The following is a 25,550-nucleotide window of genomic DNA, read 5'->3' as shown; positions in this document are numbered from 1 at the left end:
CTTTTAAGTACTGTTATACGCCTCCACTTCCAGCAGGTTCTAGGTACCTGGCATTCCCTTTAAACAACTGTTCACTGGCCTTGATGCAGGTTTAACAATTTAATTTTGCAAGCTCGTTACTGTTGTGATGCAACAGTTGCAAATGCACAGCTATAAGAAGGGCATTGATAGGCCAGATCACGATGTAGAATGCAGGATAGGTATTGGCCAGGGTTGAGAATTTTCCTGCTCTTCCTCAAAATAAAACTGATTTTCCTTTTGAAAACATGACTGAGAGGGGATTGGGTTAATGACCCTAACACCAGCATTGCTCTGTGCCATAACACTGGCACAAGGTTTACAAATCTATCTTTTGCACTCAAATTCAGAAGCCGTGATTGTACAATTTACTTCATCACATTGTATGCCTTAAAGTGGGAGATCAAGGTGGGTATTTTTGATCCCACATAAGTTTACAGAGATAATTATTTAGAGATACGGATTAGTAAAAGGCTCTTCCAGCCCATCGAACCCAATTAACCTACACACATTTGTAATATGGGAGGAAACCAGAGCACCCAGAGGAAACTCACAGGGTCTGAGGAGAATGGATAAATTCCTTACAGACAGTGATGGAACTGAACTGAATCTGATTGAAACATGTAAGATTATTAAGGGATTGGACACACTAGAGGCAGGAAAATTGTTCCCGATGTTGGGGGAGTCCAGAACCAGAGGCCACAGTTTAAGAATAAGGGGTAGGCCATTTAGAATGGAGTTGAGGAAAAACTTTTTCACCCAGAGAGTTGTGGATCTATGGAATGCTCTGCCTCAGAAGGCAGTGGAGACCAATTCTCTGGATGCTTTCAAGAAAGAGTTAGATAGAGCTCTTAAAGATAGTCAAGGGATATGGGGCAAAGGCAGGAACGGGGTACTGATTGTGGATGATCAGCCATGATCACATTGAATGGCGGTGCTGGCTTGAAGGGCTGAATGGCCTACTCCTGCACCTATTGTCTATTGCCTATTGAACTCTGCCACTGGCACTGTAATAGTGCTACACTAACAGCTAAACTACCCTGGAGCCCATCCAAAAATGATTGATGTACCATAGGTGTTGTCACCTGTTAACCAGATGTCCCAAAATCACATCAAACTCACCTCCGAGGCATTTTCTTAGACTACTTTTGGCTGCACTTCGCTATTTTGGTAAGGCAGTCTGAGATTCCCTTAACCCCATCCCCAAAAAGATCTTCACAAACTCTTCTCTCCTGTGGGCACAAGTTCCTTGCCCCTCCACCTTGCTTCAGTTTGGGAGCCCCTACTCCATAATTTTGGAACTGTAGCCCTGCCACGCACAAGCATTGAGAGTCACTCACCAAATGCCAGGGACAACAGAGGAGGAAACCACATCTTGCTCTTATCCAGGTAATCAGCAAGGCCAATGAAATACTGATATTGTGGTATCCAAGACACTGGCTTTAATTGCTCATCCTCACATGGGTAATAAAGACGAAAGAAGCTTCCCTGTAATAAAATGACAAGAACATGGGTGAGTTAGAGACAGAAAGGAAGGTTTCTCATTCTCTTCAAAACATTCAAGACTCAAGATTGTTTATTGTTCTTCTTCAGGGCAAGATTGTTGGGGAGGATGAAATGATTGTTACTCATCGTCACTGATGATCAACACTGGTGCACCTCAGGGGTGTGTGCTTAGTCCACTGCTCTACTCTCTGTGCACACATAACTGTGTGGCTAGGCGTAGCTCAAATACCATTTATAAATTTGCTGACGACACAACCATCATGTGGTAATGAGAATTCTTCTGTATTATGTATCGCATTGAACTGCTGCAGCTAAGTTAACAAATTTCACATCAAATGCGGGTGATAATAAACCTGATTCTGATTCAGCTCTCATCTCCCTTTCACTCTTTATACAACTAAAACTTTTAGTATCTCGATGTACATTATTGGCTAGTTTGCTCTCATATTTCATCTTTTCCCTTCTTAAAGCTTTTTAGTTGCCTTTTGTTAGATTTTAAGAGCTTCTCAATCATCCAATTTCCTGCTCAGTTTTGCTACCTTATATGCCCTTTCCTTGGCTTTTATGCTGTTCTTAACTTCCCTTGTCAGCCATAGCTGCCTGTCCCTGCCATTTGAGAACTTCTTCTGTGGGATACATCTATCCTACACCTTGTGAACTATTCCTAGAAACTTCAGCCATCCCTGTTCTGCCACATTTTAGCCAGTATCCTCCTCCAATCCACCTGGGCAAGCTCCTCTCTCATGCCTCTGTAACTCCCTTTATTCCATTGGGATACTGATACACGTGGCTTATGCGTCTCCCTCTCAAACTGCAGTACGAATTCAATCATATTATGATCACTGCTTTCTAAGGGTTCCTTTACGTTAAGCTCTGTAATAAGATTTGGGTTATTCCAGAACACCCAATCTAAGATAGCCTTTCCCTGAATAGGCTCAAGCACAAGCTACTCTAAAATCCCATCTCGTAGGCATTCAACAAAGTGATCCGACACCAACCTGATTTTCCCAATAATTTTGAAGTCCCTTACTACAATTGTATCATTACTTTTGTTACATGCCTTTTCCAGCTCCCTTTGCAATCTCAGCCCCACATCTTGGCTACTATTTCGAGACCTATAAATGATTTCCATAATGGTTTTTCACCCTTGCAGTTTCTTAACTCCACCCATAAAGAATCTACATTCTCTGAACCTATGTCACCTCTTTCTAAAGATGTAATTCCATCTCTTACCAACAGAGCCACACTACTGCCTATGCCTTCCTGCCCTGTCCTTTCGAGATAAAGTATATTCTTTGATGTATGCTCCCAACTATGGCCTTCTTTCAGACACGACTGATGCTCACACATCATACTGACCAATCTCTAATTGTGCCACAAGTTTGTTCATATTATTCCGAATGCTACACACATTTACATACAGTACCTTCAGTCCTGCATTCTTCACCCTTTTGTATTTTGCCGCTGTGGTATAATGTAACTCTTTGCTCTGTCTGCATTTGTACCCAATCACTGGCCTGTCCTTCCTTACATTCATGTTACTCCCATCGTCTACTTGAAAACCTGCTGGCTCATCCTCAGATCCATCATACTGGTTCCCATCCCCTTGCCATATTAATTTAAACCACTCCAAACAACTCTAGTAAACCTACCTGCAAGATTGTTGGTTCCCCTCAGATTCAAATGCAACCCATCTCTTTTGTACAGGTCACACCTGCCCCAGAAGAGGTCACAATCATCTAGAAATATGAATCCCTGCCCCCTGCTCCAATTCTTCAGCCATGCATCTATCTGCCACCCCAGTCTATTCCTACCCACACTGTCACGTGGCACAGGCTGTAATCCCTGAGATTACCACCCTTCAGGTCCTGCTTCTTAGCTTCCTTCCTAACTCCCTGCATTCTGTTTTCAGGACCTCCTCCCTTTTTCTACCCATGTCTTTGGTACCAAGATGTACCATGACTCCTGCCTCTCCAGGATATTGTGGATGTGCTCAGAAACACAGCGGTCCCTGGCACCCGGGAGGCAAACAACTGTAACCCCCTGGGTCGCCTCAGGCTCGCTCAGCTCGTTCTTGTCTAGGGGGAGCAGCCTTCGGCCCCGCCAAACTGGGTAATCAGCTGGTGTGGATGCTGTGTGATGTCCCCGCCTCGCCCAAAAACAGACAGTACACCATATGCGATTAAATGAGTACAATTTATAAAGGTTACTATAACTAAGTGATTAATAACGATACAGTATATATGAAGAGAAAATTAAAGAAAAGGCGCCAAACTTATCAAAGTCCAAACCACTTCGTGCACAGCCGTTGGAGCTCAATTTCTGAAGTCTTCTGGCCACCATTCGATCCCCTCCGAACTCCTCGGACTCTCCAAACAGCTCAGGACCCTCCGAGTGGTCAACCAAGCACATCTAGCTTCATCCCCCCCACTCCTCGGAGAATCTCCCGGCCTCGGACCCCCCTTTGGGGTCCGATCCTCACCCAGCTTAGAGCATTGCGTCCTCTCTCTCGACCCCCTCGCCCCGATCTCCCCAAAAGCCCGTCAACAAAAGCTTACAGACTCAGAAGAAAGAACATTAATCCCCATTTGGTTTACAAAGGAATACCATTCTCGTTATCAGTAAATTAGCATTCCTGCTAGTTAACAAAAAAGAAGAAACCCTGTTTACACTCTCCCTCCACCAAATAAAAGTCATGTCCTCATGACTACTAAATAACTCGCCACCTTTCCTGCCAACACACCGTAACCCAAGCACAAACAGTGACATCTCCTCCCCACACAGTAACCCTCACGCCCTGTTCCTCAGGCGCTACTTAGGCCAACTATCTGGGAGTTCCCTAACCCTTCTGAGGCCTCCGTACCCCCTCACCTAAACCCTTCAGGCTCGGACACAACTGGGGATACCTTAGGCCCACTACCAACTCCTCTCTCAACCTCTCACTCATGCCCCACACTGCACACAGCTAACCCTCCGCACTACACCTGACCCCTATTACTATTAGGAGTTTGAGGAGATTTCATATATAACCAAAGACACTCAAAGTTCTACAGATGTATCGTGGAGAGCATTCTAACTGGCTGCATCACCAGCTGGTATGGGGGGGGGGGGGTGCTGCTACACAGGATCCAAATAAGCTGCAGGAGGTATAAATTTAGTCAGCTCCCAAGGATTGATGCCTCAAAAAGGTGACATCCATCATTAAGGACCCCATGACCCAGGACATGTCCTCTTCTCACTGCTAACATCAGGATGGAGGTATGGAGCCTGAACACACACACACACCGATTCAGGAACAGCTTCTTCCCCTCGGAAAGATTTCTGACAGGAGAAGTGACAGTGACAAAGTGAGGAACTAGGCGGTGACAGCGCATAGGGGTCCACAGCAGGACAGTCAGCGTCAGTGCTGGTACGGGGTGCGAAGTGCCAGTGCCTGGGGGTGGTGGGATGACGAAAGCTGCTGACGTGCTGCGGAGAGAAGTGGCTGGTGTTTAACGGAGGTGCTGGGGTGATCCCAAGTACAGGCACTCCCAAATTCCATTTCGGAGAACTACCCATAAACCGACTTATGGAAATGAACAATTTCTCAGACAAAGGAAAACAGAAACAGAAGTTTACTCATTGCCATGGATAGGCCTTAAAGGGGCCCGCTCAGAGGAGGTAACAAATTTCTTTTTAGCTGAGTCAGTTCCCTCTAACAGTTGTCTTCCAATTTCACACTTCCTCTCCTTACCCTGCTCTATCTGTTTCCTCTTTTCGCCTGTCTGTCTCCATCTGTCGTTCACCTGTTCAGCTCTGCCCCTACCAGCCACCTCAGAACCCTTCCTTGCCACTTCTCTTTAGGCTGGCAATCTTGCCTCTACACCCAGTCTTGATGCAGGGCTTGGACAAGATTCTTCCTCTCAGATGCACTTCACCCTGGAGTTCCTCCAGCGAATTGTTTGTTGCAACTGGAATGTTGGCCTGTACAGACATTTCCAGCATAAATCATTTAGTGTTATTTTAAACTTTGAACAGTCTACAGCAAACATCCGTGAGCAAGTATAACAGCTTTGTTTTCACAGACATTGTCTGTACTTAAGCATTAAATCAGATTTACATACATCAGATCTTCCACAAACTTGGATCATAGTTATTACCGATCCAGAGGTTCTCAGAAGTCAAGAATAATGGTCCAATCATGTAATTATAGTTGTTTTATTGGGCGTTCATAACAAAAACAATAACTAACTCACTCTTTTAATGGAGAGAGAAAAAAAAAGAGGAAACAAAAAGTGAAAAAACAAAGCTTGTGATTGTCTTAAACCAAAACTGGCTCAAACAGTAAAGAACAAATAACATGTGAAGTAGCCAGGGTCTAGCAGTATGACACCTACTGCAGAAAAATTAAAGAAGCTTCTATTACTGTACTATTGCTGGAAAATCCAAACATTTAACCAAAATTTCACATATAAGGTGACTATACAATATACACACGTGAAAAGTTAACTTGCGAGAAAAACAGCAATTTTAGACTCTAATCCAACCCTAACCTTGAATTACTGCTGAAGTGTAAAACACAATTTGAGCACAGCAAGATCTCACAAACAATGAGACAAAATGCCCTACCAGTGCTACTTGTGACTTTGCCTACTTGCAACAGATCTTGGTTAACCATCTCTTCCATGCGACCCACAGATGGTATTTCTCCATCTATTGTTTATATCATAAATTTCTGACGAATGTGAAAAGTCAACCAGCTGTGGTTGGTGAAATTCTTAATCAGCTGACCCAGCAAATCCCATCATCTGACTGCCAGAGCTTGTGGCTGAGCAAGTTACACTGGCCCAGTGATAAACTGAAGCTGTTCACTGTTACAGAAATTGGTCTTTGGAATTGTTCCACATTTCTTTATAGAACGTTTGTGACTGCAGTAAAATCTACAGCCAGTATCATTTTAAAGCAAAACTATTTGTGTCAAATGCGTAGACATTACTAAAGTACCCGAGGAGGGGATACTGGGATCATAGAGGCAGGAATGGGGAGCAAGATAGAAATTGTGCAAAGGAGAGGATACAGGGAGATGAAGGCAAAAAATACGGAGCAGAGTTAAGACCACAGGACCATAAAACATAGGAGCAGAATCAGGCTCTTTGGCCCATTGAGTCTGCTTTGCCATTTCATCAGGGCCAATCAATTTCCTTCTCAACGCCATCTCCTGCACTTGTATTGTAACCTTTGACACCCTGATTAATCAAGAACCTCTGCTGTAAATATGCACAATGCCTTGGCCTCCATACCTGTCTGTGGCAACAAATTCCACAGATTAACTTCCCTCTATTCTGAGGTAGTGCCCTCTGGTCCTAGACTCCCCCGCCAAAGAAAACATCCTCTTCTCATCCACCCTATCTAGATTAAATAAAGAGGAAGAGGCGAGGAGGGGGCAGGGAGCAGGGGAGATGAAGGGCAAGGAAAAATAAAGCTCTCAGACCTGTCCCATCATTATGCTGATAGCAAGTGTCATGTGTTGAAGCTGACCATTTAATGAAGGCCATTCATTACTGATAATAAAATAACTAAAATAATTGGGCCCTGAACTTAAGCTCTTGTGACTTGCTTATTTTACTTGCGCACATCAAGGAGGGAGAAGAGGGGAGCGGTGGTGACAGGGGACTCAATTGTCAGGAACCGACAGGAGATTCTGTGGACATGAACGGGACACCCAGATGGTGTGTTGCCTCCCAGGTGCCAGGGTCAGGGTCGCTTTGGATCGCACAGCATTTTGGAGAGGGAGGGGCAGCAGCCAGATGCCTTGGTACATATTGGTACCAATGATATAGGAAGGAAAAGCGGAGATCCTGAAGAGAGAATTTAGAGAGTAGGCAGGAAGCTGAGAAGCAGGTCCTTCAGGATAGTAATTTCTGGACTGCTACCTGTGCCACACGCTGATGAGGGTAGAAACAAGATGATTTGCAGATAAGTGCATGGCTGAGAAGCTGGAGCAGGGGTCAGGGCTTCAGGTTCTTAGATCATTGGGATCTCTTCTGGGGGAGCTATGACCTGCACAAAAGACACAGTGGCAACCTGAACCCGAGGGGGACCAATATTTTCTTGAGTAGGTTTGTTAGAGCTGTTGGGGAGGGTTTAGACTAATTTGGTTGGGAGGGGGGCGGAACCAGAGTGAAGAGACTCAGGAAAGGATGGAAGGTTAAAATAGCAAAGATAGCACACAGCCAGACTGTCAGGAAGGGAAGGCAGACGATGGGACAAAATTGCAGCCAGCATGGTATCAGTGTATTAGGGATGCAGAATCAAAAAGGGGAGCAAATTTAGCACTCAAAGTGTTATATCTCAAAGCACCGAGTATAAGAAATGAGGTGAACTATCTTGTTGCACTATTACAGATTGTCAGGTGTGATGTGGCCATCAGTGAATTGTGGTTGTAGTTGGGAGCACATTGTATTGGAGGGACAGGAGGATAGGCGGGACTGGCAAGGCTCTGCTGGTAAAGAATGACATCAAATCTGAAGGAAGACTTGACATAGGATCAGAAGACATTGAATCCTGTTGTGTCCTGCAAGGGTAAAAGGACCCTGATGGCAGTTACATGCAGTCCTCCCAACAGTAGCTGGGATGTGGACTACAGATTACAATTGAAAATAGAAAAGGTGTGTAAAAACGTCAATGTTGTGATAGTCATGGGAGATTTTAACAGGCAGGTAGATTGGGGGGAAAAAAACAGGTTGGTAAGTGAAGTTGTTGAATGTTTACATGATAGCTTTTTAGAGCAGCTTGTCGTTGAGCCTACTGGGGGATCAGCTATACTAGATCAGGTGCAATGCAATGAAATGGAGGGGATTAGGGAACTTAAGTAAAGGAACCCTTAAGAGGCATGACCACAATATGATTGAGTTCAACATGAAATTTGATAGGGAGAAAGTAAAGTCTGACGTAGCAATATTTCAGTGGAGTAAAGGAAATTACAGTGGTATGAGAGGGGAGTTTACCAAAGAAAGCGGGAAGGAAATGCTGGCAGTGATGACAGCAGAGCAGAAATGGCTTGAGTTTTTGGGAGGAAAATATGGGGAAGATTCAGGATAGATATATTCTAAAAACAAAGAAATAACTCAAATGGCAAAATAGTATAACCGTGGCTGACAAGGGAAGTCAAATCTGATGTAAAAGCAAAAGAGAGGGCACAGTGAACTGAAAGAAAGAGGATTGGCAAGCTTTTAAAAACCTACAGCAAGCAACTGAAAGCATCATTAGGAGGGAAAAGATGAAATATGAAAGCAAGCTAGCAAACAATATCAAGGGAGATGGAAAAAGGTTTTTCAACTATACAGAAAATAAAAGATGAGAGTGGATATAGGGCCTCTAGAAAACAAGGCCAGAGAAATTATAATGAGGGACAAGGAGATGGCAGATGAACTAAATGAGTATTTTTCATCAGTGCAAAACACTAATGGAAGACACCAGCAGTGCACCAGGTGTTCAGGATGCGAGGGAAGAGAAGCAAGTGCAGTTAATATTACAAGAGAGAAGTTGCTCAGAAAGCTGAAAGACTTAAAGGTGCACAAGTTAGCCAGGCCAGACAAACTGCACCCTAGGGTTCTGAAAGAGATAACAGTAGAGATTGTGGAGACAATTGTAATGACTTTTCAAGAATCACTGACTCAGACATGGTTCCAGAAGACTGGAAAATTGCAAGTGTCACTCCACCCTTTAAGAAAGGAGGGAGGCAGCAGAAAGACCAGTTAACCTGACCTCAGTGGTTGGAAAGATGTTGAAGTCAATTGTTAAGGATGAGGTGATGGAGTACTTGGTGACATAGGACAGATAGGATAAAGTCAGCATGGTTTCCTTAAGGAAAAACCTGGCTGACGAATCTGTTTGAATTCTCTGAGGAGATTACAAGGGGAATAGATAAAAGGGATGCAGTGGATGTTGGAAATTTAGACTTTCAGAAGGCCTTTGACAAAGTGCCACACATGAGGCAGCTTACCAAGTTAAGACCCATGGTATTATAGGAAAGTTACTGGCATAGTTAAGAGTATTGACTGACTGGCAGGAGGCAGCAGGTGGGAATAAAAGGATCCCCTAAATTGGCTGCCAGTGATTAGTGGTGTTCCACAGGAGTTGATGTTGGGACCACTTTTTATGCTGTGTGTCAGTGACTTAGATGATGGAATAGATGGCTTTGTTGCCAAGTTTGCAGATGATACAAAGATTGGTGGAGGGGCAGGAAGTGTTCAGGAAACAGGAAGTCTGCAGAAGGACTTAGAATAGGAGAATGGGTAAGAAGGTGACAAATGAAATACAATGTTGGGAAATGCAGTCATACACTTTGGTAGAAGAAATAAATGTGCAGACTATTTTCTAAACAGGGAAAAAAAATCCAGAAATCTGAGATGCAAAGGAACTTGGGAGTCCTTGTGCGGAACAACCCAAAAGTCCAACTGTAGGTAGAGTCAGAGGTGAGCAAAGCAAATGCAATGTTAGCATTCATTTCAAACAGTCTAGAAAATAAGAGCAGGGATGTGATGCCAAGGCTTATTCAGCCGCTGATGAATCCTCACCTTGAGTACTGAACAGTTTTGGGCTCTTCATCTAAGAAAAGATGCACTGGCACTGGAGAGGGTTTTAAAAGTTCAAAAGGAAGATTCCGGGAATGAAATATTATCATACAAAGGACATTTGATAGTCTGTACTCACTGAAATTTAGAAGGGGGGGGGGGTTGAAATCTCACTGAAACCTTTCAAAAATTTTAAGGCCTAGAAAATAGATGTGGAAAAGATGTTTCCCATGGTGGAGGGTCAAAGACCAGAGGGCACTGGCTCAATCTAGAGGGGAATCCATTTAAAACAGATGTGGAGCAATTTATTTAGCCAGATGGTGATGAACTTGTGACCACACCACACTGTGGAGGACAAATCATTTAAGGCAGAGATTGATAGGTTCTTGATTAACCGTGGTATCAAAGGATACTAGGAGAAGGCCAGGGAGTGGGAAAAAAAGTATCAGCCATGATTGAATGGCAGAACAGGCTCAATGGGCCAAATGGCCTAATTCAGCTCTCATGTCATATGGTCTTATCAACATCACATCAACAGCATGGCCCCCGTCACCCACATTGTTCTGAAGTCAGAACAGAAAACTGCTGTTTTTATACAGAATTGGCTCAGTTATGGATATTGGCCATTTGGAAAACTGTACATGTCTGAATTCATTACTTGCAAGACCAATGGCCATTCACGATAGAGATGTTAAAAGTCAATCGAAACTTTGAGCTGACAACCAATCATATTTTGAAGTTAGTAAAGCAATTGTCCCTTAGTTGCTGGGTGTTTCATATCCTCCTGTTACTTCCATCTTGTCTGTTTCCAGCACCCACTACTGTGTATAGGGAAGGCATGTTCTAGGGAGATTAGATACTGCCATGGTCTTTCTCACCTGCATCTTCACTACGCAGATTGGCTCTACTGGTCTCACTTCAAAGATCTCCCTTGACTGGGTTTGACTACATGCTGACGAAGATGGTGCCAACCAACAACATGACCAAAGATGACATCCTTCAGAAAGTTCACAAATTTACTTTTATTACTTCTTCTTTCAAATAGGATTCTGCTACTATTGGAACCTGTGCTTTACATCTTGGTGTGTTTCTGGACCAATTGAGTGATTTGGCACTTTGTCTCCAAGGGGGTTCAGTGAGGATTTGAGCAGAGTGGGCAGCCTGGAAGCCAAGAAGCCCAAGCCCAGGATTGATTCCACTTCTTGCCAATCCTTTACTTTATTGTCACCAAACAATTGATACTAGAGCGTACAATCATCACAGCAATATTTGATTCTGCGCTTCGCGCTCCCTGAAGTACAAATTGAATTAAATATAATAAAAATTTAAATTATAAATCATAATTAGAAAATAGAAAAGGGGAAGTAAGGTAGTGCAGGTCAGGTCTGGATATTTGGAAGGTACGGCCCAGATCCGGGTCAGGATCCATTCAGCAGTCTTTTCACAGTTGGAAAGAAGCTGTTCCCAAATCTGGCCTTATGAATCTTCAAGCTCCTGAACCTTCTCCCGGAGGGAAGTGGGACAAAAAGTATCTTGGCTGGGTGGGTCTTGTCCTTGATTATCCTGGCAGCACTGCTCCGACAGCGTGCGGTGTAAAGTGAGTCCAAGGATGGAAGATTGGTTTGTGTGATGTGCTGGGCTATGTTCACGATCTTAGACAATAAACAATAGACAATAGGTGCAGAAGTAGACCATTCGGCCCCTCAAGTCTGCACCGCCATTCTGAGATCATGGCTGATCATTCACTATCAATACCCAGTCCCTGCCTTGTCCCCATATTCCTTGATTCCCCTATCCATCAGATATCTATCTAACTCCTTCTTGAAAGCATCCAGAGAATTGGCCACCACCGTCTTCTGAGGCAGTGCATTCCACACCTCCACAACTCTCTGGGAGAAGAAGTTTTTCCTCAACTCTGTTTTAAATAACTGACCTCTTATTCTCAATCCATGCCCTCTGGTACTGGACTCTCCCAAAATCTGGAACATATTTCCTGCCTCATCCTATCAAATCATTTAATTATCTTAAACGTTTCAATCAGATCCCTTCTCAATCTCCTCAATTCCAGTGTGTACAAGCCCAATCTCTCTGCGTAAGACAGCCCTGCCATCCCAGGAATCAACCTAGTGAATCTATGCTGCACTTCCTCAATTGCCAGAATGTCCTTCCTTAAACCTGGAGACCAAAACTGTACACAATATTCCAGGTGTGGTCTCACCAGGGCCCTGTACAAATGCAAAAGGACATCCTTGCTCTTGTACTCAATTCCCCTTGTAATAAAGGCCAACATTCCATTTGCCCTCTTCACTGCCTGTTGCACTTGCTCATTCACCTTCATTGACTGATGAACTAGGACTCCTAGATCTCTTTGCATTTCTCCCTTACCTAACTCTACACCGTTCAGCCAATACTCTGCCCTCTTGTTCCTGCTTCCAAAGTGGATAACTTCACATTTATTCACATTGAATGACATCTGCCAAGTATCTGCCCACACACCCAGCCTATCCAAGTCTCCCTGTATTCTCCTAACGTCCTCTTCGCATGTCACACTGCCACCCAGTTTAGTATCGTCAGCAAACTTGCTGATATAGTTTTCAATGCCCTCATCTAAATCGTTGACATAAATCGTAAAGAGCTGTGGTCCCAATACAGTCCCAATCTTCTGCAGCTTCTTCCGGTCTTGGACAGGACAACTTCCATACCAGGTTGTGATGCACTCTAGAAGAATGCTTTATATGGTGCACTTATAAAAATTAGTGAGGGTTTTAGGGGACAGGCCAAATTTCTTCAGCTTTCTCAAATTAAGAAGTCAAGCAAGACTGAAATCAAAGAGGCGAGTGCAGGAGACGAGCATGCGTGTTCAGTGCCACCTGCTTGTGTTTGACCAGCTTCTCACTCGCTGCTCCCAGAGGAAGGTACTCGTGTGTGACCGATCTCTCTTGCTCACTGTTCCCAGAGTAAAGTGCCTGCATTTGAATATCCCCTCTCTTCCTCTGGGTTGGTGCTGCTGAAGGACTGTGCCAGAGTCCTGGGTCTTGGGCAATGTGTAATTGACACGGTTTGTGGATTGGACTCTGTAGTTCTTGTTCTGGCTTTGGCTACTCCTTCCCCCACCCCCCATTATCGACAGCAGCCTGCAGTCAATAAACGACACAATGCTGAACTGAATGCTGCCAGACTGTTTCAATGACTTTGTGATTTGATATTTTATATCCTGCTTGCAGTTTGAGTGATTTGTTCCTTTTTGTTGCGTGTCAGCTGTTTGACGTTTTCTTTTAAAGGGTTCCATGGTGTCTCTGTGTTTCATGGCTTCTGTGAGAAGACAAATCTCAGGGTTGGACACTACATATATACTTTGAAACACTGCCGCGGTCATCCTCACGTAGTCATTGTCTTTAACCCTGCCTTACTGCAGCTTCCACAGCTGCAGCAGTCAAAAATCTTGAAGCCTAACCACAATGAGCAGATCTGTTCTGGTCAGTCATCACATCTCATCTCTGTGAACCATAGATCTGTGGCCACTTAGCAAACAAACTCAGCAAAATACAAACTTCACTTCCCTCCAAGATGCTCTTTGGCCTCTGTGCTAACTTGTCTGAGTCAGTACTTCTGCAGCTCATCCCACCACTCTCATCTAATTTCCTCCTTATCCCACTCCACCCCTTCCCTTCCCCCGTTCCACCCTTCCACTTTTGTGCCCCCAAATCCTATTTTCTACCTCTGCCCTCTTGCTTCTTCCATCTAGATTGCTGATCCCCCCCCCCCACCCGTGACCCACATCTCGCCACACTATAACACTAATATTTATGCTCAAAATGGGCCTGCTTCAGTGAGTTTATAGCCACGAGATATATCACAATGAGTGGTAGCTTCAAACTCTAGGCAGCTTTTCCTGAGCAAATCTAGGCTGACTGTCTCAGGAAATTATTCCAGGTCATTGTATTTGTCCCTTTCTCTGCTCCAAGGAGTTTAACTTGGCTCTCCCGAATCTGACCATTCACTGTACATTTCCAAACCAGGACTAGTTTCAAGTTTCTAAGGCATCACAAATTTTACATTATGGTGGGTTTGCCAAAAACATCCTTGAAAATTAAAGGGTAGGTTGTGGGAGAGGTTTGTTCTGCCTTGCCTGTTAGGATCTGGAATTCCCTAGTTATGCCAGCAGGGTGGGTTTTTCCAAGGTGCTGGTTCCTGATTCATTCCAAAGGTGCTCTGGAGGGCTAGCATGAGATCTGACAGTGCAAGCTGTTAACAGCAAGATCCAGCTACTGTGTTTGGCAGGTGAGAGTGGAGACAGTCAGCCGAGACTTTCATGGGCACACCTCTCTGGTTATGAGCTCAAGGTTGGACATAATATTTGCAAATCATAGAGGTATTACACGTCATATTTGATACAAAGTTTCTCATCCAGAATGGGAATACTGGCAGATTTCAAAGTAAACTTTCAAAATATATACACTATACAGCACCATATACAACCCTGAGATTCACTCCTGTGAGTATTCACAGTAAATCTAAGAAACACAATAGAATCAATGGGATTCTCCACCCAACAGGCTGTACATATCCACAGCTAACAGGATGTGCAAATAACCAGTACATAAAAGACAAAAAACTGTGCAAGTACAAGAAGAAAGAAATGTAAATAAGCAATAAGTGTGCAGAACATGAGACGAAGAGCCATTAAAAGCAAGTCCATAGATTGTGAGAAACCCTTCAATATCAAAACCATGAACTTCATGTTAGTCTCTGATAGTTACAGCTATACTCCCAATCTAATTGAAGGGCAAAGTCAGGCCTTTAACCACTAGATGCTGATTCCCATACTTACTCTCAAATAAAAAGTTGCATTTGATCTATTAAGTCTATACCTGCTCAATTCAAATCTCTCTAGTTTAACCTGTTTTTAATCAACCCTAGTACCTTCCTATCCTAGGGGCAAGTTACATTGGCCAATTAACTTCCTTGTCTTTGGGAGGTGGGTGGAAACTGAATGGTGTTTGACCACCATTCCAATCATGCCCTCCTCTCACTACCACCATTGGCCAGGAGGAACAGATTGAACTTTGGAGCAGCCGGGAGAAACCCATGCAGTTGCAGGGATAAGGCACAAATCCCAGACAGGTAGCACCAGGGATCAGGATTGCAGCTGGGGCTCTGAAACTGTGGGCGATGCATTACTCACATGGCTGCAGAGGCAGCTTTGGGTGGGGCTTGGTATAGGTGAGGTCTGAGTTCTACCCCAAAGGATTTATCATGAGGGGTACAAGTAGGGTAAGTGAAAGCAGGCTTTTTCCACGGGGGGGGGGGGGAATTATAACTCGTCGTGACGGGTGAAAGGTGAAAAGTTTAAGGGGAACCCGAGGGAAATCTTCTTCATTCAGAGGGTTGAGAGAGTGTGGAATGAGCTGCTAGTGCAAGCGGAACATGCGGGGTTCATTTTAATCTTTAAGAGATTGGTAAAGGAATGGTAGAGATATGGAGGGCTATGGTACCGGTTCATTCAGGTGGATATTTCTTGGTCATTTAAATGGTTCAGCATGGACTAGATGGGCTGAAAGGCCTATTTCCGTGCTGTAATTTCCTATGACTGGTTACATAAAGATTTCATGAAGATTCTTCACTTCAAGGCAAATAATTTTGCAGGCGGCCAGCTGTACTGCTGCCACAAAGCACCACATTTCACAGCATGTTAGTGATAGTACAGTAAATCTGATTCAGCAAGATACCTGCTCACTGGGTTTTCCCCCCAGTCTGGAACTCAAGCTTCCTGTGTGTTAACGTCAAGAAAATTAGCATCATATGCCCTCCAGACCATACTCTTCCTGACCTGCTTCCATTGGTCTGCATTTGGCCCAGAAACCTTTCCTCGACAATTCTAAGGGAAATGGGGCATTACTCGCTAACCTCCTTTCAGTTCAGCGCTGCAGGCAACCTTACGATATTGCCCATCGAACCCCTTTCATTTCTCTCAAAAATCATCATCAGGAATCATTCCTGATGATGATTTCTGAAAAGGGCCTTGGCCCGAAACTGTATATACATTTCCATAGATGTTTTCAAGTTTCCATAGATTTCCAAGTTCCTCCAGTGTTTTGTGTGTGTGTTGCTTTAGATTTCCAGCAACTGCAGGCTATTGCATGTTTATGATTTTCTACTTGCTTATTAACATTCTTTATCACTTTATACTATCTATTATGTTTTTCAAGATATTACTCCAGCAGCTGTCAAAGCAAATTCTGCTAATGCTAGCTTTCTGTTCACAAGATCTTTATCAATATTTTCACCTACTTTGAAAGTGTGAAGCAAGACTTCTCCCTCTACCTCAGAAAAATAATTGGGTTTATTGACACTGACATGTCACAAAATCTGCTGTTTTGTAGGAGTACAGCGTAATATACAATTTGAAAACTTACAGTAAGAAATGTACAAGATTGAGTAGTGCTTAAAAAAAAGCAAAAATATTGAGGTAGTGTCCATGGGTTAATTGTCCATTCAGAAATGTGATGGCAGAGAGGAAGTTGAATCACAGCCTGATATGGAAACTCTAATATCCCCCCCAAGTGGGAAAAATCCAACAAAAGTAGTGATTACAGCCCCCTCCCCACCAACAAGTACATCTACACGGAATGCAGTTGCAGGGTAGCAACATCCATTATCAAGGACCCTACCACCCAGGCTAGGCTTTCTCGTTGCTGCCATTAAGAAGGTGGTATAGCAGCCGCAGGACTCACACCACCAAGTTCAGGAACAGGTCTACCCCTCAAACATCAGTTTCTTTACCCAGAGGGGTTAACTTCACTCACCTCATTACAGAACTGCTCCCACAACCTATGCACCCACTTTCAAGGACTCTTCATCTCATGTTTGATATTTATTGCTTATTTTTTTAAATTACTACTTCATTTTTTTTCTTTTGTGTTTGTATAGTTTGTCACCTTTTGCACATTGGTCATTTGCCAATCACTGATTCCCTCATGGCTCTTGGATTTACGGAGTATACCAGCAAAAAAGCAAATGTCAGAGTTGTGTAGGCTGACACATGTACTTTGATAATAAATTTACACTGAACTTTTGATGCTGTTCCTAAAACATTGAGTGTCTTTTTTTCTTCCGAAGGTTTCCAAATCAGAGAATGGTTTCTCTTCTGGCAAAATATTTCAACCTGAGAGATTGTACCAGATTACAAGACTTCTAAGCCAAGTGCATAAAAATTGGTTTTAAGTCCTCATTCATTATGTAAGTTTCCACACATTGGACAGAAAGTGTTCAAGTGACAATATTGACTGCAAAAACAACACATGAAATACTGGAAAAACTCAGATCCAGCAACATTTGCTAAAATGAATAAACAGTCAATGTTTCAGGCCGAGACCCTTCATCAGGACTGGACAGGAAATGGGAAGATGCCAGAATAAAAAGGTGGGAGGGGGGGAGAGAGAAGGAGGACAAGATAGGTGGGTGGGAGAGGGGGAAGATGGAGAGATGCTGAGAGATGATATGTTGGAAAGGTAAAGTGCTGGAGAAGGAATCCGATAGGAGAGGAGAATGAACCATGGGGGAAAGGGAAGGGTCACCTGGGGGAGGCAATAGGTAGATGAGGAGATTAAGATGCTGGAGTAGGAAATTGAAAAGGGAAAGGGGAAGAGAAGGATAATTACCAGAAGTTGGAGATATCGATTATCATGCCATCAGGTTGGAGGCTACCTGAGAGAATACAAGGTGTTAATCCTCCATCTAAAGTGGCCTTATCGTGGCAGAAGAGGTGGTCATGGACTGACATGTCAGAATGGGAATTAAAATAGCAGACCACTGGGAAATTCTGGTTTTGTGGATGGAGCAGAGGAGCTGGAAAGAAAGATCAGTGTATTCCATCTCATGATTCCACTTTACCTGCCTTGTGTGATCAACCATGACATCTGTACATCCCACTTTAAATGGTCCGCTCCCACTCGGCACTCCCAACGACTGGCTGGACCCCATGATCCGGTTGCACGCAACCCTCTCTGGAATGGACAAGATAAAAATAAATTTATTGCTGATGACATTCAAATGGGAGACAACCAGGAAAGAACTACATTGCATTACAAATACACCGAACAAAATGTAGAATCAGAATTCAGTTTATTCTCTCTGACACCACAAAATTTTATGGCATCATACAGTGAAATACATTAAACATTACTATAAAATACATAATACATTTTTCAAAATTTCAAAAAGAGCACATTTGTGAGATAATGTTCATGGGTTCATTGTCTGTTCAGAAGTTTTATGTTTGACGGGAAGATGCTAGTCCTGAAATATTAGTGTGTTTGTTCTGGCGGCAGTAATGAGACAAGAGCATGTCCTGGATGGCGAGAGCCCTTTGTGATGGATGCCACGACCTTGAATCAAGGACAGCAGCTCAGTAATAGGTGCTGAATCTGCAGAATGCAGTACTGTCAGAGAATACGGGATCATGATGTGACACGGGCAAGAATGCAGCTCGATTTTTTAAGAAACAAATTTAAGTTTGTAGGAATGTTGCTAGGACTTGAGGAACTGAGTTATGGAGAGTGGTTGAATGGAAAAGAACTTTACTCACTAGAGCAAAGGGGAAAATGAGGGGCGATCTTACAGAGGCATATAAAATCAGGAGGTGTATGTGCTACAAGGAGAGGCTAGACAAACTAGGGTTATTTTCTCTGGAATGGCGGAGATTGAGAGGAATCCCAACAGACATAGACATATACGGATCTTATATCAGAGGGCATGGATAAAGGAGCGGGGAGAGAAGTTGAAAAGGAGATGTGCGGGGAAAGTTTTGTTTTATGAGCAGTAACTAGTGGTGCTTGTAATGAGATACCAGGGATTGTGGTGGAGGCAGAGGCAGTCAGAGGATTTTCAACTGGCAGGCGATATTAGTTTAAGTAGTTCATTGTGATCTGAGGGGCCGGTTCCTGTGCTCTACTGTTCTATAGAAAGCCAGATGTTCAAGTTTGCTGATAACACAAAGATAGGCAGTAAAGTGACTGACCTGGATGGATAACAAGCAGGGAAATACGAATAGAATGCAAACTGGTAAAATGGAAATAAGCAGTTTTCATTGGCAGTAAGTCTGCACACATTGTTTTTAAAATATGACAAGTCAGAGAATTAATTTTCAGCCGTGAAAATGAATCGCTTGTCATGCTCCTGCTGACTAACTGGGCACAGTTCAACTCTTTAGAGCATGAACAGAGTCCCCCGCCACCACAAATTTTGCAGTCGAGTGTCCCACGTTTGAGGACATTACAGGCATCAACACACACAAAGTGCAATGGGACAACCTCGTCCTGGGATCAGTCTCTCTCTGGCCAGGTAAGGATAAATAATGAGAAGCTAAAGCGTGACCACAGACACTCAGAAGCTCACTTGAACAAGTCTTTGAAGTTTCAAACGGACAAGTATACAAAATAGTCAAGTAGTCGTAGAATGATTTTAAAATTACAGATCTGGATTACAGTATAGAAGGTATAATACAAGTGATGCAAAGCTTTGCTGAAGCCAATCTGAGGAAGGATTGAAGTTACCTCGCAAAATACCTTTTTCAAAATAAATGTGTATTAAATTATGAGGAAGGGTTGATCCGGGTTCATTTCCTGTTCCTGCCTGCAAGGAGGTTATACGTTTTTTCCAGATCCTCTGATTTCCCCCTACCGTGCAAAGATCTAGGCTGGCAGGTTAATTGGTCAGTTGTCCCGTGATTAGGTTCGGGTTAAATTGAGGGGACTTCCGGGTGGCGTGGCTCTGTGCTGTATAATAAGGTTTTAATCTCCAGAAACCAGAAAGTTAATAATTATTCAAAGTACTTAAAAAGGTTAAGGGGAGCGGAACATAGAGGAAAACAGTTTCGCCATGGTGTGTGGTATCCAGGTCTTTTGGAAGTGAAAGCAGAAAATACCTCAACTTCCAAAGCCGCTGGAAGTTTAGGGCCAAGACAGAAGTTGAACCCATTACTAATTTTAAATGTGGGAATGGGACACCAAAACCTCTGAATGTTAAGATAAGCTGGAAGCCACATGCTTCTAGACTGAGATGAAAATCTTCTCCCTCAACTACATGAGTACTGCCATTTTAAAGTTCAAAGTAAATTTATTATAAGTACATATGTCACCATATACAACCAGAGATTCATTTTCTTGTAGGCAGAGTAAAACAAGAAACAGAATCAACATAAGTCTGCACCCAACAGGAAGGACAAATGATTAATGTGCAAAAGACACCAAGCTGTGCAAATACAAAGAGAAAATATAAATACTAATAAGCAATAACTACATGGGATGAAGAGTCTTTGAAAGTGAGTCCATAGGCTGTTGGAACAGTTCAGTGTTTGGTTGAATGAAGTTATCCACTCCAGTTCAAGAGCCAGAATAGAATAGAACTCCATTGTCATTGCTCAAGACAAGAAGATTGTGATGCAAATCCAGACAATGCAGAAAAAATGCTCAGAATTTTAAAAAATTCCATATTTACTGGTGATTTTGATAATCCATAGTTTGATAGATGGTTGAGAGGTAATAATTATTCCTGAACCTGGAGGTGTGGGTCCTGTTTGCATTCCTATCTACCAAATGAAAAAGCACGAATATCTTTTTGAACAAAGTCACCAGTAGGACTTGGAATGTAGCATCTTAAAAGATGCACACAAACAAGCAACATTCCTGTCTCAAGGATCTTCCTTAATGTACCCGAGACTATGGTCACTGGCACATTTGCCTTTGTTCCTTCACATGTATCACAAGGTAGTTTCATCTGTTAATTCAACTATCCTAAAACATCAGTTCCTACCTTGGGTAGCTCCCGTGCAGGAAATATTTGTTATAACAGTGTTACAGCTGGGACAAACCTGTGCAGCAAAAATCATGAAGGATCTTCAACAGTTATACTCTCTCAGGAATTGTCTTATCTTCAGTTTTCCTCTGATCCACAGTTCCCAATATTACGGACCTCTACCATTAGCCGACGGGTCCATGGGCCCCGGTCTGATCCAATTACTGTAAGAAAATCCAGCAACACCGGCTTCTCATCCATTATCTTTATCAATGGATCAAACCTAACGTTTTCCACAGGAATTTAAAAGTGTTACCTGGTGAAGCCACCATCAAGGAGAGCATTTCCATACAAAGGAAGATTTTTATTTTGTGATACAGGGCAGAATACAGGGCCCTTTACAGGGCCTGCATGTCACAACATCCGATAGGCCCCAACAACCCTGGTTTAAACCTAACCTAATTGTGGAAAATTTTACAATGACCGATCAAACAACCGATACGTCTTTGGATTGTGCAAAGAAAGCAGAGGAACAGGGGAAAATCCACACATTCCATGGAGTGTACAATCAGAGTCCTTACAGAGGATGCCAGGATTGAACTCCAAACTCAAATGCTGCAAGCTGTAATTGCATCGTGCTAACTGGTCCGCTACTGTGGCATTTGCTTAGAGCTGCTATTCTCAGTCCCTAAGATTAAGTATTCATTAAGGTAGTAATCTGGCCTCTTATCAGTTATCTGGAGAAAATCATCTGTCAGCAATGTTGGATGCCGTGACTTCAGTAGATGCATGTCACACGTCCTCGCTCACAACACAAAACAGATTATCTATTTTCTTGAATCAGAGGAGATAACCCCTCTCAACTTCACCACTGAACTGTTCCCATAATCTATGGACTCACTTTCAAGAACCTTTCATCTCATTTTGTGATGATTTATTATTTGGTATTTGCACAGTTTGGGTGCCACGGTAGTGTCAAGAGCTCAGATTTCAACCCTGGCATCCTCCAAGGAGCCTGCATGTTCTCCCAGTGGGGCTCCTTTGGGTGCTTCAGCTTTCATCCCACATACTGATTAGTAGGTTAATTAGGCACTGTAAACTGTCACATGAATATGTTAGGGTTAAATCCAGAGATGCTGGGCTGCACGAAGGGCCAGAAGGGTCTATTCCACAATATCTCAATAAATAAAGTTTGTCGTCTTTTGCATGTGTGTGTGTGACCTGTTAGGTGCAGCCTTTGATCGATTCTAACGTGTCCATTGCACTTACTGTCAAAGCCAGCAAGAAAATGCACTGCAGGGGTGTATATGGTGACATACGTGTACTGTAATTTACTTTGAAATTTGAGTTTTAATAGCCTAATCTTCAAGAGACCAAATCAACACCACAGGGCCCAGAATCTGGCAAATTTAACTACTGAAATGAGAGAAAATATCATTTTTAATTAACATTCTGCTAATTGCAATCTTGGAAAAAGTTTGTAGAGAGCACCAAATTAGAAAGGGATATCACTGCATCTATGCAAGAGTTCTCTTGGTGGGCCCAGTCCACAATCTCTACAATCATTTCTAAATTATTAACTATTTATTTATCAACCTCCAAGATGTCCACAGCCTTGCCCAGGTTTGGAGGCTTGTGTGCCTCAATGACCCAGAGAGTATGTTGGCTAGAGTCAGGGCTTTATGCTTTGGCTCTTGGTAGGGTCACCCATACCAGACTAACAGTGGTCCATTGGTCCTCCAGGTTCAGGGGTTCAGCTCAGAGCTAACAACCCTGCTTGGTCAAACAAAACAATTACAGAAACAGCAATGAAGAAACCTTCTACATCTGAGTGCAACAGCATTCCCGAGTCTCCACCCAGGACCTGCATGACTGACTATGTGAAAAAGACAAGATGATGGAAGTCCTGAACACTGCCAGAGATGGAGGACTTTCATTGCTGCCCAAAACACCAGCAGTGTAACGGGCAGAAACATTTATCAAGCTTTCTTGGGTACCACTTCCTCATTTATTGATGAATATTCCAAGTTCCAACATCTTAGCTTACAAAAAAATCTCTTTCAGGTAATCACTGAAATTTACACCACTGAAGGTTGCATTCAGCTCACCATGCTCATGTCAATAATGAGTTTCCACTGATAGGCAGTCTTTCACAACAACAAGGGAAACTTTCAGTACATTATGCACAATTTTGAGTGACAGCATTTAGTTATAAATGGTCAGGACAAGAACAGTTTGCCAATATGTTTCGGAACAAAGATAGATTGTGTAGGATAGAATTAAAACAAAGCCAAGGTACCATGTCTCATTTCCTAATCTCCCTGTGTATCTCAAAATGAGCCATTTATTGCTGGAGTGCAACATCAAAAACAAACACATTTGGCTTTAGCTTGATGCAAATTTTCACAATTTCTGCACAAAGCTGCAAGCTTAGATACCAAATATGGTCACCACAACATTTCTCTTCAACCACCATCTCAGTAGCTGAAGGAGGGAATATAGACCATTCATTAAAACAGGGGTTCGCAAGCTTTTTTACTGCCATGGACCAACACCATTGAGTAATGTATTCATGGATGTCTCAGGCTGGGGACCCCTGCATTAAGGACAAAAGTCATAATTACAGTTCAATGATTACAAACAGCACCAATTACTAAATTTGGCTTTGTTCAATCCCAATAAGCACAAAATTTATCAGAACAATTGTAGAAAAGCTGTTTTAAAATATGATTGAGAATGGAAATTCATCTCTTTTATATTTATCACACCATGTCATGAATCCAGCATCTCTTCAACCATCTTCTCAATTTCCCACATTCCAATACCGCACCTTGGACCTCCCAAGCCCCCAGATGGGTTGGAATCTGTCCACAGAACGAGTGGATGTTCAACTTCCATTGTCTCCTCGGCAGAATTAATGTCACTCTTTGTTTAGAGGGACTTACGTCAAACACAGGCAGATAGGACTAGCTCGTTGAGCAGAGTCAGTATGGACAAGTGGGACAGCAAGGCCTGATTCCATGCCAAATGACTAGACCTGGTGTAAGGTAAGGGACTGTTTCGTCAAGCACTGTCACTCCGTCCACCAAAAGCAGCATTTCCCCGGTGAGCAACAATTTAATTTCTATCCCCATTCTGACATTTTGGTCCATGGCTCCCTCTTTTGCCATGACGAAGCCACTCTCAGGATGGAGGAGCAACATCCAGATCACCTCCAACTTGATGGCATGAACATCAATTTCTCATTCTGCTAATTTTCCCCTCTCCTTTTTTCCACTTCTACCAGGCCCACAGGATCATACCCACTAGTAGTTGACGAGCCAAAATAAAATTACCCCCTTCTTCTATTCCCTACTTTGGCCTCTTACCACCCAATTCATTCCCCCAGGTCCCCTCCTCCTCCCCTTTTTGTCCCATGGTCCACTCTTCTATCAGATTCATTTGCCCCCCAGCATTTTACCTTTCCAACCCACCTGGCTTCACCTATCGCCTACCAGTTAGCTTCCCTCCCCTCTCCAACCCCCCCCCCACCTTTTTACTCTGGCATCTTCCCCCCTTTCTTCTCAGTCCTGCAGAAGGGTCTCATCCCAAAACATCAACTCTTTATTCACTTCCATAGACGCTGCCCAAGCTGCCAAGTTTCCTCAGCATTTTGGATGTTGCTCTGGATGTCCAGCACCTGCAGAACCTCTTGTGTCTATGACACTGTATCCTGTTGAGTTGCAGTTCATGCGTTCAGAAGCAGAGAATACCAGGTTATCACTGATCCTTCCACAGATCCATACACAAGGAATTCACAGCAAACATCCAGATGGTAAAGGTCTCCTCTAACTAAGATCTCTGGCAACTGTTGGTACAGTAAGCTTTAGAAAACCTAGATTGCCATGTATAGCTCAGAGATAATCTCTGAACAATAAGTGTCAGTGATGAACTTTACCTCCAGTGCAATTTTAGATGTTTGAAGCTGTCAAAGACCACGACCTCGGACCTGACACCAAATTTGTGGCTTACCAAGCAACGATGATCTCTGCTTACCGCATATCCACACAGCAACTACCTAGTGTGCAACCAAAGCACTTAACAAAAGTCTCCAAATTCTGTGGTAGGATTAACAACTTGCTGCACACCAGATCCTCTAAACAAGTGCCCTGTGCCCCACCAATGAAAGAGACCTCAAGGGAAACAGAAAATGTTTCAAGGACTTTGTCAAACTCCCCATGACAAAATGTAATACCCAGTCTAGCCCATAGGAATCCCTGGCCCATGGACACCCACAATGGTGCTTCCAGGTAGTCTAAAGATCTCCACCACTAGACCATGCCATCTTCAGGCAGGAGGTAGACACCCACACCATCAGCTACTTTCCTTCAACTATTTCATCCTTGAACATATCCCCATAATCCTAATCAGTACAGCAACACTCTGCACTACAATAAACTTCCTATTTTAAATGAGTTATTTCTTGCAAAAATTGCGCATAGAATTTTAATGTACTTTTTTTTTGCAAATGTGCATCTAATGCCATGAGCAGTAAGTTTTTCATTGCACTGTGTATATATGTACTTGCGCATAAGGCAATAAACGCGACTAACTTTGACAGTCTGCACAAACTCAGAACAATCATCTCCAATATACTATTCCACCTCTCCAAATCCTCCTTCTACCCCCAATTCCTTT

General features: G+C 43.1%; 1 protein-coding gene across 3 annotated transcripts in view; it reads right to left on the bottom strand.

Moving 5' to 3' along the window:
* LOC132383583 (platelet-activating factor acetylhydrolase 2, cytoplasmic-like) overlaps positions 1–25,550 on the bottom strand; it is a 46,459-nt gene that overhangs the window by 20,494 nt on the left and 415 nt on the right. Inside the window, exons 1-3 of one of the 3 annotated variants that reach the window (XM_059954730.1) lie at positions 19,634–19,743; positions 17,973–18,085; positions 1,359–1,506 (exon numbers count right to left, since the gene is read on the bottom strand). In XM_059954730.1, coding sequence (XP_059810713.1) covers positions 1,359–1,506; positions 17,973–18,062 — 238 coding nt within the window. In that variant the 5' untranslated portion in view covers positions 18,063–18,085; positions 19,634–19,743. Of the gene's footprint in view, positions 1–1,358; positions 1,507–17,972; positions 18,086–19,633; positions 19,744–25,550 lie in introns of those variants that run through there. The other 2 variants (XM_059954729.1, XM_059954731.1) reach the window with 2 other exon arrangements.

This window comes from Hypanus sabinus, chromosome 30 (genome assembly GCF_030144855.1).
Source record: "Hypanus sabinus isolate sHypSab1 chromosome 30, sHypSab1.hap1, whole genome shotgun sequence".
Taxonomy (NCBI): Eukaryota; Metazoa; Chordata; class Chondrichthyes; order Myliobatiformes; family Dasyatidae; genus Hypanus; species Hypanus sabinus.
Note: the sequence above shows the minus strand (reverse complement) of the source record. Positions and strands in the feature narration are given on the sequence as shown.